Genomic DNA, 13,201 nt, shown 5'->3' with positions numbered 1-13,201 from the left:
TTGCTGATCTTGTCCAAGACTACTTCCCTAGCACAAACAGAAACAAAGGCTGAAAATTTTAGTAACAGTAGAAAATACATTTTGACTCACAACTTTCATTTGCAAGCTGGTGGGCAGAGAAATAATCACAGCACACAATCTTATTACTCAATTCCAAACCTGGCAGACTTTGATCAGCAGCAGGAGTTTTAATTTGTCTTCAGCTGTCTCACTGACCAGCGGCATTGAGAAAGGGATGGTCTGAGCTGACTATTAAAAAAAAGCAAGAGAAAAGACTAGGAATGAAGTGAGGGAAGAAGAAAGGACTTCAGGAAAGGAAAGACAGCAGGAGCCCATGTCTTGCATTCTACATAGYGTTCAAGCTTTGCCATATTCAGTGGCGACAGTAAAACTATTGTTCCCATCTCCACAACTAAATGCAGCCATGACAGAATATAAGAAAATACAAAGAAGCCTCACTGAATTGGGGTAGGTTTCAGGAGAGGAGAGGTGCAGCCACCATGCTGAGAAGGTCACTCCTTTCAGGACATGTTTTACCACTACATCTAGCTGGGTATAACTACAGGCTGCCACTGGAAAGGTCTGTCCCTGGTCACATGCTCCAGCGGCTTCCCCAGTATCAGACCTAGCAATAAAAAAGCTGCAGAAGAGGCTAGTTCAGGTTCCTAACTCTGCTAACCCACCAACTCCCCCTGCTCCAATTTTTCCCTACAGATCAGAACGGTAGCAATTCATCATGTGGCCAATCACCAAATATATTTGTAAGGACAGCRGGAGAGTAGGACCACATTTACTGATAGCTGCCTGCAGTTCACTAAATTTAGTGCAACTTGAAATTTCACCATTACTTATCTCTACCACTATGATGTGCCTCCTCTGAAGTTTCTTTCACAGAAATGGTGAGAGTGAAGTAATATATGCTCTTATTATTTTGCACTCCAATTAAGTTTCATTTACCACATACCAATCTGGTCTCATCAATTTCCAATTCTCTTCTATTTTTTAAATCATTATTTTAGTGTAGGGTACTACACATAAGAACTTTTAGTCTGGACTAAGCCAATCTTCAAATTTTCCTTAGAAAATTGTTAGATATAGAAATATAAACACATTTTCTTTCATGCTATCAAAAAGATTGTTCATGAAAAGGTTAACACCTATGAACAGATCTCTGAACCTTTATAAACCTGGGAATTAAGTTCCATGCCTGTTGTTTGCGTGAGGGCTACCCCCTCCAATGTTTTGGGCCTGGGAGACGGTATGGCTAGCACTAGGCTGCATTCATAAGCATATGCCCTGCCAGGATTTTATGGAACACAGGTTTTGTGTTGGGCTAGGTATCTTTGGCTGATACAGAGAGTAGCCATATAGCTTATCCAAAGTCACCTATGAAGAACGGAACTGTACCTAAGTCCCTGGCCAGCTCTCTAATCTCTCTAGTCCTTGTGTTGCGACCAAATATGCATGGGCTTCTCCAAATACAACTGTTCCACATCCTGAGAAAGGGAAATCAGCCTTGTAAAGTTTCCCCTACCTAAAACATAGCTGCTTTATGTATATAGAAAAATACAACTGTCTGTAACTCATTACTTTTTACCAGTGGAGTGTAATATAGAAAAGACATGACTGTATAATATGAAAATGTCCTCATTGCTTTTTGAAAATGAGAGAAAAATTGACCAGGAAATGTTGGTCTGCAGTTGCCAATGGAAAAATAAGAACAAAGTGAATTAAGAACATTTTTACTTGTGGGACAGAAATTATTCTTCCAGATCTCATTATGATTGTCAAAGATCATCCCTATCTTCTTTCACTAGTTTCTAAGAAAAGGAAAAAACCCCTCAAACCTCTTGCTTTATTGTGTTAAAAATAAAAGATATTCTCTATTCATATAACGTAAAAGCTTTGTGTCAGCTGGAGACACTTTATTACATTGCTGAAGCTCCAAGAGTTAGAACAGGTAAGAGCAGAAATTTACTCTTATTAGGAAGCTATAAAAGGTTAATTTGGAAAAGGGAGCTCTCAGAAGCTGCTAGAAATGGTCATGTGGCCTCAGGATAAATGAGCCAACGACAGATAGTTCTGATGATGTAATGCTTAATTTAAGCTTCCACTCATGTCACATGACCCTGCTGAAGGTTTGGGCACACAGAGCTCCATGGTAAATACTGGCTTTTGTTTCTGGCATGCAGCAGAATTCCTGCAAGAAACACTGAATCAGAGCTTAATATACACTTTTATTTTAGCCTTTATCAAATAAAATAGTAGTAGGAGAGTTTTAAAATTAAAGTTTATTTTGGATGCTTCTAACAATGTTTTAGATTATATCAGTACAGAACTAGCTAGAAAAATAAATTATGTGTAGACTTGAAGAGACATATTGTCCACTGCTCAAGTTTTAATTAAAAATTTAAAAATTAGTAAACATGCCACTGAACTTTAAATTTAAAATCATAGAATTTTCACCCCAAAACTCAAAATGAAAGGAAATTGTTAAACTGTACTTTTAGGATTCCCTCCCATATTTTTAATTCTCCCCACCTATCCCAGTGCATGCATGACAATGATGTGTTACAAGATTAAAGCAAGTACTGTATCCTCTGGCATAGGAGTTCTTTCTAGTGATCCTCATTCAGAAAATTAACTCTTATTAGGAAGCTATAAAAGGTTACAAAACTTTACAAAGTTTCCCTTGCCTGGTTTAAGGGCCCTGATGGCACTTAATGGCCCCATCAGCCTCACCTAGGGCTTCCACCCACACCCTTTGCCCACGGGCCCAGGAGATCCCATTTAAGTTCAGGCCTAGGCCTTCAGTCTCCGTCTGAGCTATGTTGTATGAGCGTTGGTCTCCAGCTGCGCCTGCAGACTGACTTGCTGGCTTGACTTTGGACCTGTCCTGTCACTATGGACCTGTCCAGTGATCACTGGACTGTGTCTGGCCATGGTTACCACTGCTGAACCTGATCCTGACCTGCAGATTGACTTCCCAACTTGACCTCAGACCAGTCTCATCACCATGAACTTGCCTGATAATCTGGACTCCTGGCTGAACCTGGCTACCATCTCAAGGCCTCCCCTGCTCGCCTTGCTTGGGTACTATAGGACTGGGCCCTGACTGGTGAGGCACCTGCCTTGCTGGCTAAGTTGTGCTCAGATCCCTGTCCCYAAGGGAGCAGCTGACCCCCCACAGCTCCCTGACCACTTGAACCACTTACAATTGTATGCAAAGCACTGTTGTGAATTTCTTACATGGGAACTGGAACTTGGATTCAAATTCATGATAGCCTATTATGTGGGAGCAGTACTGTACCCTTATCAAACAGGACAGGATTCAAAGATTTACAGGTGAAAGAATGACAGTCTGGTTTATTTATTAGTTTGTTATTAGAAGCTTACTCCTTTTGGGACATCCACCAGAAGGACTTCCTGTTCTTGGACAGGCAACACATCCCAAGCACTGAGGGACAGTTACCACTGCCCTCAAGCATGGCATGTGCTTTTAGAGATCTCTTCTAGTCCTGTATTTCTAGGATTATTGTGATTATTAGCATTATCTGAACACATTTCTTCTCCTAGACTCTATGCAGAGACGGCAATAAAATCAAACAAGACACCAATTTTTGAATAGCATCTTTTAAACTGCAAAAGAAGCTATGGTTTCTGAAAGCGTTTACTCATTGTGAACTATGAGAGCCACTATTGACAAAAATACCCACAACAAAATTGAAAATGTACACCAAAAGAAATTCAGGTGTCTTTCTCTCAAAAGAAAGATGAAAATAGAAAGTTAAAACCCCTGCCTTGTTCTCTGAAAACTTAAATTCCCATAACTTATGTGTTGCCTAAGGCCAGTCTGCAGAGCCATTGTCAGTAATTTTAATGCATGGCTTTGAATACATCGGACAAAATTGTTGATTCAAGTCTTTCCCCTTTTAGTCTGGACAGCTACCCAGGGAAGTCAAAAGCCTACACCTTCACATGTTGATAGCCCAAGCAAGAGAAAAATACTGTCTAAATGTCAAATGCTTTTGTACAGATCTTCATATACATTCTGCCATGAGAACTGTCTTTCTGACCTCAAGACCAGCTATGTGAATTTCAATCAATCCAGTCATTTTTCTTTTAGCAGGCAGTTAGCTGTCAGTGCATGCTAAGGCCATAGAGCAACACTGGTTTTCCACTGGCTACATCAGAAATCATCTACAGATCCTGTATTCTTCCACCCACACAAGGAGAGAGTGAATGGGATTATGGTGGTCATCTTCCAGTTCATGGACATATACTAGAACCACTGTAGGTGTAATTTATACAATATCTAATGACATACCCAACAGTCTGTCCATGCATATATTCTCCTTGTAAAACAAATTACTTCAGGGCTCTCCACGATTCTGAAAATACTCAGAGCTTTTTAACCCAAACCAAACTGGTTAACAAATAAAATCATTTTGATTTAAAAACATCAGCAGCTTTTATTCTTATCTAAAAATAAGAGCTTTAATTAAATGGAAATTTAAGTATGTCCAGATCCAGCTAAATCCTGGGTCCATGTTCCTCACATATTAACTGAAAACACATAGGGTAGGAGATTTTCTCCATATTGCTGTGACTGTAATCATTGTCATCTAGAAAGAGCAATCAATTGTTCTGAAAACGTCTGTTTCTACTTAAACTGTCTCAAGATTACTTAAATCTCAACTGATAACAGTTGTCAATTTAATAGATAATATCTAGAAGCATAATTAAAACAATTCATTGCATTATTTACTATTTGTAATAACTAATGACCTGGTTTCTCTCCACTTTTTAAGAATCACTAACATCTACACAAGCCTGGCCGTTTCCAAAGGAAACAATAGTGGGCCAGYACACAAACTTACAGTCCAACTCTCTGCTTAGCAGAGGCTTCTAAAAGTTATCCACCCCTACTCCAAAAACCCAGCAACCCCAGGGAGACCCAGGGGTTTTGTTTTCCGCACGTTTAAGATTGTGCGATGAAGTACGAACGCCTGTGTTCACGCTTACGTTACTATCGTTGATGCCAAAACCATGAAGGTGATGGGCCCGAAGTGCCGAGAAGCTTACAGTGAGCTTTAAAGACCTCTCTCGGCAACATTAGGGACCGAAAGGCTTCTCAGAACCCGACCTTGAGACCTCCTGGGCTTTAGATACAGTTCTACCTGTTGTGTGCCCGTGCTGGGAACGGAAACCGGGGGGCAGGGACGGGGACTGGGGGGAGGGGGGGCTGGTCTTTTTTCGGTAGCGCTGTGCCGTTTGCGTTTCCGTGAGAGCCCCGCCCCGCTCCGTGCCTCCCCCGCCCCGCCCCAGGGGCTCCCGCCGGAAGGCGCAGGGCGGCGCTTCCGTTGACGGTTGAGCGCGAGCGCGGCGGGCAGTTAACGGTTGCTGTCTCGCGCCGCGCCGCGCCGGGCGCTGCCCGCCCTCTCCGCGCCCGCGGGAGCGGAGGGAGGGAGCTGGGCGCTCCGCCCTCTCTCCTCTCCCTCGGCGTCCCTCCCCGCCTGGTCTCCTCCTTGGCAGAGGGCCGGGACGATGCTGGAGACGCTGCGGGAGCGGCTGCTGAGCGTGCAGCAGGACCTCACCTCAGGGTGGGTAGTGCCCCTCCCGCGGCGGGGGCGGCGGGAAGGGGCCCGCGGCCGCGCGCGGACGGGGCGGCGGGGGGGGAAGCAGGTGACCGAGGGCTCCGACGGGGCGAGGAGGGAGGAAGAGGAGGAGACTTGGGGGGGGGGGAGGCGGTGCCCGCATGCCCTGGCTCTTCCTCCGGCCCCGGCGACGACAGGAGGGCGGCGCTGGAGCCGGCGCCTCAGCTGCTCGGTAACGGCCCCTCGCCGTCGCGGCTCCCGCAGTGATCCCTGGCGGCGGTGTAACGGCCTCACGCCGAAACTGGGAACGGACTGGAGGAAATTCCCTGGTAATTCCCCCCCCCCCTTTGCCCCCTTCCAAAATAATAATAATTGAAAAATTTTATGCTGTTAAGACTTTGGCTTAAAATGGTCACGGCCCAGAAAAAGTATTTTGGGGGTCGGGAATGTTGGTCCACTTTGTGGCCTACTTGTTAACTACACGTGAATGTTCGTAAAGTGGAACAAGTGGGTCTCTTGTAACGTTGGGAGGGAGAAGCTTTTCCAGGGCTGCTAAGGAAATAATATTCGTTCCAGAGAGGTAGGGGAGCACTTGCATACAGCTGATAAGTATGGTGTTGTGTGGTCTACAGAAAGAGCAGTTTAGGGTTGTTAAACCTGGGTACAAAGAAAAGAGTTCTCCAGTCCCCCGTTTAGCTCTGTCTCCTGTTTACTTATATCATATGAATGAAGTAGCTAGATTTGACCCATTTACCTGCAAACAGTCTTTTGTAGGAGGAATAGAGAACAGTGAGCTATCTTTGTGCTGAGGCAGTAATTTGTGTGCTTCTGCCAGCTTGAGTGGTGTGGCTCATACTACTACTTTTTACAGAGAATATTGCTGAAAAGAAGCCAATGTCTTGCAGCATAGTGATAAACCATTTAAACTTTATTCCTGACTGCTTGTCAGGTCTCTTCTTGATGAACTGGTAGGTGCCAGCATTTTCTTCATTCCCTGTATGCAAAAGAGTGCTGCTGTTACAGAGTGGGTGTGTACTGGGAATGTGACAGAGGAGAAGGGCAAACTGCAGCACTTTCTGGAGCAGCCTTCCCCTTCCTTGGTGTGCTGTGATTGTTGGCACTGAACTCGGCTATTAGGAACAGTGGTCTCTGAGAGGAAGTGGAGACCTGCCTTAGTATGTCCTTTCTCAAATTGTAAAACCTTTATTTTTCTATAGGGGTTTGAGGCTGCTTCTTAGAGTTCCTGAAAGTTGCTGGTGATCAAGACTGGGGGAGTGGTTGGGCTCACCCAAGAAGCAGCCTGAATATCTCTGTATTGGGGTGTTTCTCTAGGTCAGTGGGTGACTCAGGGCTACAATACACCTGTGACATATCTGGCAGAGATCTTTGGTGCTTTTAGCTTATTTCAGTCTTGCTCRTATCTGTGTTCTTTATCTCTTCCTAACCCTTGTTGTCCTGGAGAACTGGGGCTGGAAAGGGCATATAAGCTGAGGAAATCCATCATCTTGGTGTTCAGAGAATGAGCAGGAGGTTTTAGTTTTCACTCTGTCATGCTAGGTGAACTAGCACATATAGGTTGACTGGAAAAGGGGGGGGGAGGTGGTGGTGTTTGTTTCCTTGTTTTAAAGGAGCAGGGTACCAATCAGTTTGAAATTGGCCATAGCTGAAATGAGCCTCAAATTTGCTAACAGTGTGCAGTGGTGATACTGTTGGAGGATTGTGATAGTTGGCAGTTGAAAAGTTGTGCTTGCACTAGTTTTGTGTTGGTGGACTTACGGCAAGTGGGTGATTTGTGTTGCTAAAGGAGAAAATGTCACCCCGCATAGAACCAGCTTTTTAACATTATTGGCAATTTTCACATAGGAACATTCAGCTGTTTAACAGAACATAACTACTGAGTAGCATTTGCTAGTTTAGACCAGGCCTATGTCTGTCTAAAAGTGTTCAAGTTCATTTTCAGAAAATACTCCTCCTCCTCCCCCCCCYCCTTATTCTGGATCTGAATTTAGGTGGTAAGTTTGCATTAAGCAAGTATGTCTRTGTGACTTGTATGCTTTTCCTTGGCATACAAGCCTTCTCATAAAGGGTATGCTTCAGGATCAGACTGACTATCTCTATGTAGGCATTTATACCTTTCTACTGAGGAAACAGTCTTGAGAGCTGCATGACTTGAGAATTCAGCTCTCATTAAACTTGTAGTCCCCAGCTGCTAGATACAATTGTAAAAATCTCATCCTTTAGAAGCAGTGTATGTGAAAATAATTTTATATGACAGTCTTCACAAAATTAAATGAAATTTGATTCATTCCTGAAACAAACTGAAATAAAATTAACTATAATAGACCAGAATTAAAACATCATACCTAGATGTGCATTTGAACAAGCTGTTCCCTGGTTTTGGTGTTGGAAATGTCTGATTGTTTTGTGTTTTGATCTATAGGTTGAAGACTTTGGGTGACAAATCAAGAGAAGCAAAAAAAAGACAGAGGTACTTCTGTACATCTTAATGTATAATGTTGATCTATGATCTTGTTTAAAGCAAAACTTAAAACTGGCTCATATATTCCAGTTACAAAGACATTTGCATAGAATTTTACAGAATGTTCTTTTGATAACAAGAAAGCCTAGCCCTAATACTGATGAAATATTTGGCTTACTAGAACTTTGATTTACTGAAGTAATTTTTTGATAGTCATCAATCGGGTTATAAATGACTATTTAAATTGCATGAATATTCAACTTTATTGTAGTACACTGTACAAGATTCAGTTTGAAGTACATTGAAACAGAATTTTTAAAAATCTCTGTGAATTTCAACTATCTAAAAATATTTGTAATTCAGTTCTTTTTAGTACAAGAACAGAAATAAGAGYCTTTTTATTGTGGAAAACATATGTTTAATGGTGTATGAAGGATATTCTGTTTTCATCTCTATTGTAAGAACATCTAAGAATTTGGGAGTCTTTCATATCCTCTGCATTCTAATATATTGTTTATCTTTCAACTTGTGTAAACAGTAGGAAAAGGCTACTTATGTCTATAAATGGTGTCTGTATATGTTTCTTCAAATAATCTCAGATGTGCTTTAGTGTAAAATGTGTTCTTCTTAAAACATGGTGTGAAGACACAAATTAGTTTTAAAAGAAACCCTAAACAAAAAATAAACTATCTGAAATAAACTGTACTAAGTTCTCAGAGCTTGATGTTTTGGAGAATGTAAAGGTTTTTATAAATGAAAATTGGATGTATAAACAACACACTAAAGCTAAACTAAAAATGTGTGATGATTTGAATAAAACTATTTTAGCATGTTCTTAGCATGTGCTCCTCTGCATGTTTCCAGTTCATTTGGTTCATCTGGTGTACTGTGACTATCAAACAGTTTTTAAAAACTGCTCTGGGTAAACTAGTTGGATCATCACAAATAGGTGAACTCCAGGATGACTCTGCTTCTGATTTGCTAGTAGAGTCCTGGGACAAGTAGAGCTTAGCTTGATTATAAGGGTGACTGAGATCTTGTGAGTCTGAGAGAGCTYTGATCCTGATCACAGGAGAGGCCAGGAAGGGTGACACTGGTGGGAGTTTGCTTCTGACCTCCTGATCAGGGTAAGGAAGTGGATGAAGTCTTTAAACAACTCAGAAAAGTCTCTGTATCATAAACCCTCATTGTTATGGGGAGCTTTAACCTCCTTTACATCTGCTGAAAGAACAGCACCGCAGGATGCAAACAGTCAAGAAGACTTCTGGAGGGTGTCAGGGATAACTTTTTGATACTGGTACTGGATGGGCCAACGAGGAGTGGCATACAGCTGGATCTGGTAGTCACTAACAAGGAAGAACTGGTTGGTAATGTGGTAAGCAAKGATAGCTTGGTCAGTAGTGACTCTGAAATAGTGCAGTTCAAGATCCTGAGGGCTGTGAGGAAGGAGAACAGCAAAATATATATCCTGGACTTCAAGCGAGCAGACTTCATCTTATTCTGGGAACTGGCTAGTGGGATCCTGTAGGAGGCAGCTCTGAGGAGCCAAGGATCTCAGAGAAGCTAGCAGGTCTTCAAGGACAGCATCCTCCAAGCAAGAATGATCCATCCCAATACTCAGGAAGGCAATAAATGTATGATGAGATGGGCTTGGCTAAGCATGGAACTAATGATGGAGCTTCACTGTGAAAAAGCAGCCTACAGGAGGTGGAAGCAGGGACAGGCTACAAAGGAGGAATTCAGAAATATTGCCTGGGCGTGCAGGGAAGTGTCAGGAAAGCCAGAGCTGACCTGGAATTAATGCTCACAAGGGATATCAAGGGCAACATGAAGAGCTTCTACCCCTACGTTAGTAATAAAAGGCCAAACAGAAAATGTGGGACTGCTGCTGAATGGGGTGGGTGATTTAGTGACAGCAAATGCAGATAAAGCTGACTTTACCTCAGTCCTCACAACCAAGGTCTCTGAGGGCTCTGTGCGTAGTGAAAGGGTTCAAGGAAGAGACCAATTGGTAGTGGATGAGGGTTAAGTCAGGAAACTTGGCCCATACCAACCTATGGAGCCAACAGGAACCTCATGAAATTCCCCTGTGAAGGAAGAATCCCCTGCAACACTGCTGGCTGGGGAGCAGCTTTACTGAAAAGACCCTAGGGATCTAGAAAGGCCAACACCATCCTGGGCTGTATGAACAGGACCACAGCCAGTAGATTGAGAGGAAGTGATTGTTTCCCCCCTACTTGGCACTGCTTAGACCACATCTAGATTACCACGTCCAATTTTGAGCCCCTAATACAGGAAAGATGTAACCTGGAGTGAGGTCAACAGAGGGCCATCAGGATGGTTGGATGCTGGAGTACTTGCCCTGTGAGGAGAGGCTGAGGGAGCTGGGTTTGTTCAGCCTGGAGAAGAGACTGCTTCAGGGGGACCTACCAGCAGCCCCCTGCCCCACTACCTATGGGGAGGTTATCAAGAGGACAACAGGACCAGGTTCTTCATAGTGGTGCATGGTGGGAGGACAAGAAGCATAAGTTGAAGCAAGAGAGGTTTTCAGACTGGCTGTGAGGAAAGGCCTTTTCCCCATGAGGGCAGCCAAGCAGAGGAAGGAGTTGCTCACAGAGGCTGTGCAGTCTCCATCCTTGGAGGTTTTCAAGACCCAGCTGGATAAAGCCTAGAGCAATCTGGTCTGATCCCATAGCTTTCCCTGCTTTGAGTAGGAGGTTGGACTAGAGACCTGATGAAGTTCCTACCACTTTGGATTATTCTAAGATTTTCCCTTTGCTTAAGAAAGCGAAGTTTTGTTTATGGTGTTTATGTTTTCCATTCAGATTGTTTGGATGACACTGTGAAACAATCTGTTTTGATAATCTTTTCTAAGAGACTGATACAGGATGTCATCAAGATCATGTAATACATACATCCTTAAAAGTGCTGCATTGTTAATTTTCTTTAACTTATGGTAGCTTATCTTCATATTTGAGGCTATTATTAATGAAAATGTGTGTGTGAAATAGGAAATCACTAGAGCATTAGACTGACAAAGATTCTTTAGTATTTATTATTAAAGTAGAATGCATTAAATGTGGAATCTTATGGAGGTATGTAAAGAATTTGTGTAGTAGCTCTATTTTTAGAATGGTCCCGTTCACTATTTTAAGTTAAGGAAAGCAATGTTCACTCTGCATGTTTGTTAACTATACTAAGAAATTATAAAAGTTGTTTCTAATGAACATCAGTCAAAAAGAGGTAAGAACAGGGTAGTATAAAATAACGAGAAAAAAAATCCTAGTTTTGGAACATTCTTGTAAGGTATACTGTGTAGTGCATTTTAAACCAGAACTGACAAAATGTTTGTGAAAACGATCAGTAGGTAATATACCTGTGCTCAGCATATCTGTCAAATGTATGTGTATGTGTGTGTATACACATAATGTGTAATGGCTTTTTATTCATTAACAACACTTGTGTCTTTACGTTTGTTTGTTTTTTAGGACTGTTCAATACTTGCCAGAGTTTTCTGCTGGACTAGAATTACTGAGCAGGTATACCTTCCATTTCTTTGTTAGTGTCTGTTTTCCATGTTTTCAGAAACAACATATTAGAAAGGATAAGAAAATGAGAAGAAAATGAAGGTGTTTGTATTACTAGTAGTTTTTTGGATGTTGTGCAGTGAGTAGGGTGGGGTGGTTACTAAGTGCTAAGTATGTTTAAAGCTTGCCCCGTCCTTGAGCACTGTCTGTCTTATGTTGATGAAGCAGAAGTTCTGTAGGAAAAGTAGCAATTAAAGATAACTTTAGCTCAGGATCTAATGCGCAGTGGTGAAAGAGAGCAGCACTGAGGCCTAGTCTTGAGTTTTAGTTTGACATTTTATAACTTTTACATATTTCATATGATTTAATTCTGTTATAACTGGAATATAGGCAGTGTGCCTGTCATTGCCATGAAAATAAAGTGTCTTCCATATGTATCTGATCGCATTTTTTCTGAGGAATAGAAGCTTCTGTAGCTGCTTGCATTATAAATTTTCTTTATATTTCTATCTTCAAAAAGAAAATCTATTCTCTCCTTTTTTGGTGAAAAAATGTGTACAATCTTATTAATTTTGTTTTCTTAGTGGAACTGGGTTCTAAGTAGTACTTAAGCCTTTTAAATGCAGTCTTAAAACTATTACTTGGCGCATTTAGTTCTTTATGTAAGGTTGCAGTTTAAAAAACCATRAATCACTTGTTTTGAAAGAAATATATTCTTTCTTACTGTATATTTCTTTCTGATATTTGCCTTTTTAACAAGACAATTAGACAGATTTTTACACTGTTATTTCTGGTAGTCCATGTACAAATAAACACATTGGCCTCCATGAAATTCTCTTTGTTTATGAGGGGAACACAGTAAAAATGTTGTTGATCTTTTTTCTCTTCAGATATGAAGATGCTTGGGCTGCCCTTCACAGAGGAGCTAAAGATTGTGCCAGAGCTGGAGAGGTAATAAAAAATAAGACTACTACTTTTAAAATATTTTAAAATGTATAGAAATTTTTAAACTAAAATTCTTAACACCAGATTTATGAAAAATTAATGTTTTATATTGTGGCTGGGAAAAATGTCAAGTTGCATTGTTTTCTGCTATGGTTTTTAGATATTTGACAGTGGCTGACAGAATGGATCAGAATGGCCAGTTCTTTGAATGGCCAGTATCAACTCTTCACATAGCTCTTCCAGATTTATTGATGCTTAGCCTACAATTAATGTTCCTAAAATATTATACATATATATAAAATATATATAGTAATAATAGAAACCCTCTGAGATTGTATTTCTCACAAAATATCATCTAACCAGAATTATCTTAAGTTCTCACTCATGTTTACTTTCTGGTATTTCAATTGCTATAACAAGCATTGAGCACGATAATTTCCTAGTGCTTTTAAAGTGCTTGCCAATTGATATATTGTTATCCAGAATTTCTTTTGCCTTCTGTCATGTGTTTACATAGTTGCAATTACTGTTTCTGTTTAAGCAAAAAATCTTAATGATATCAGCTTGTGGTGTTTCTGTGGATGTTAGGTTAGAGAAGGATATTGAAAAGTACTACTTTGTCAAAGTGTGATCAGGTGATGGTGAAAACAAGA

At 41.3% G+C, this 13,201-nt stretch overlaps 1 protein-coding gene across 4 annotated transcripts in view; it reads left to right on the top strand.

Moving 5' to 3' along the window:
• Positions 1 to 5,380: 5,380 nt before the first annotated feature.
• Positions 5,381 to 13,201, top strand: part of DTNBP1 (dystrobrevin binding protein 1) — a 78,081-nt gene continuing 70,260 nt past the window's right edge. For 2 of the 4 annotated variants that reach the window (XM_026073324.1, XM_026073323.1), the window contains exons 1-4: positions 5,381 to 5,603; positions 8,038 to 8,085; positions 11,565 to 11,615; positions 12,494 to 12,554. In XM_026073324.1, coding sequence (XP_025929109.1) covers positions 5,548 to 5,603; positions 8,038 to 8,085; positions 11,565 to 11,615; positions 12,494 to 12,554 — 216 coding nt within the window. In that variant the 5' untranslated portion in view covers positions 5,381 to 5,547. Of the gene's footprint in view, positions 5,604 to 5,888; positions 5,927 to 8,037; positions 8,086 to 11,564; positions 11,616 to 12,493; positions 12,555 to 13,201 lie in introns of those variants that run through there. The other 2 variants (XM_026073326.1, XM_026073325.1) reach the window with 2 other exon arrangements.

The sequence above is a fragment of the Apteryx rowi genome, unplaced genomic scaffold, assembly GCF_003343035.1.
Source record: "Apteryx rowi isolate R43461 unplaced genomic scaffold, aptRow1 scaffold_366, whole genome shotgun sequence".
Classification (NCBI taxonomy): Eukaryota; Metazoa; Chordata; class Aves; order Apterygiformes; family Apterygidae; genus Apteryx; species Apteryx rowi.
This window is presented reverse-complemented; position numbering and strand designations above follow the sequence as displayed.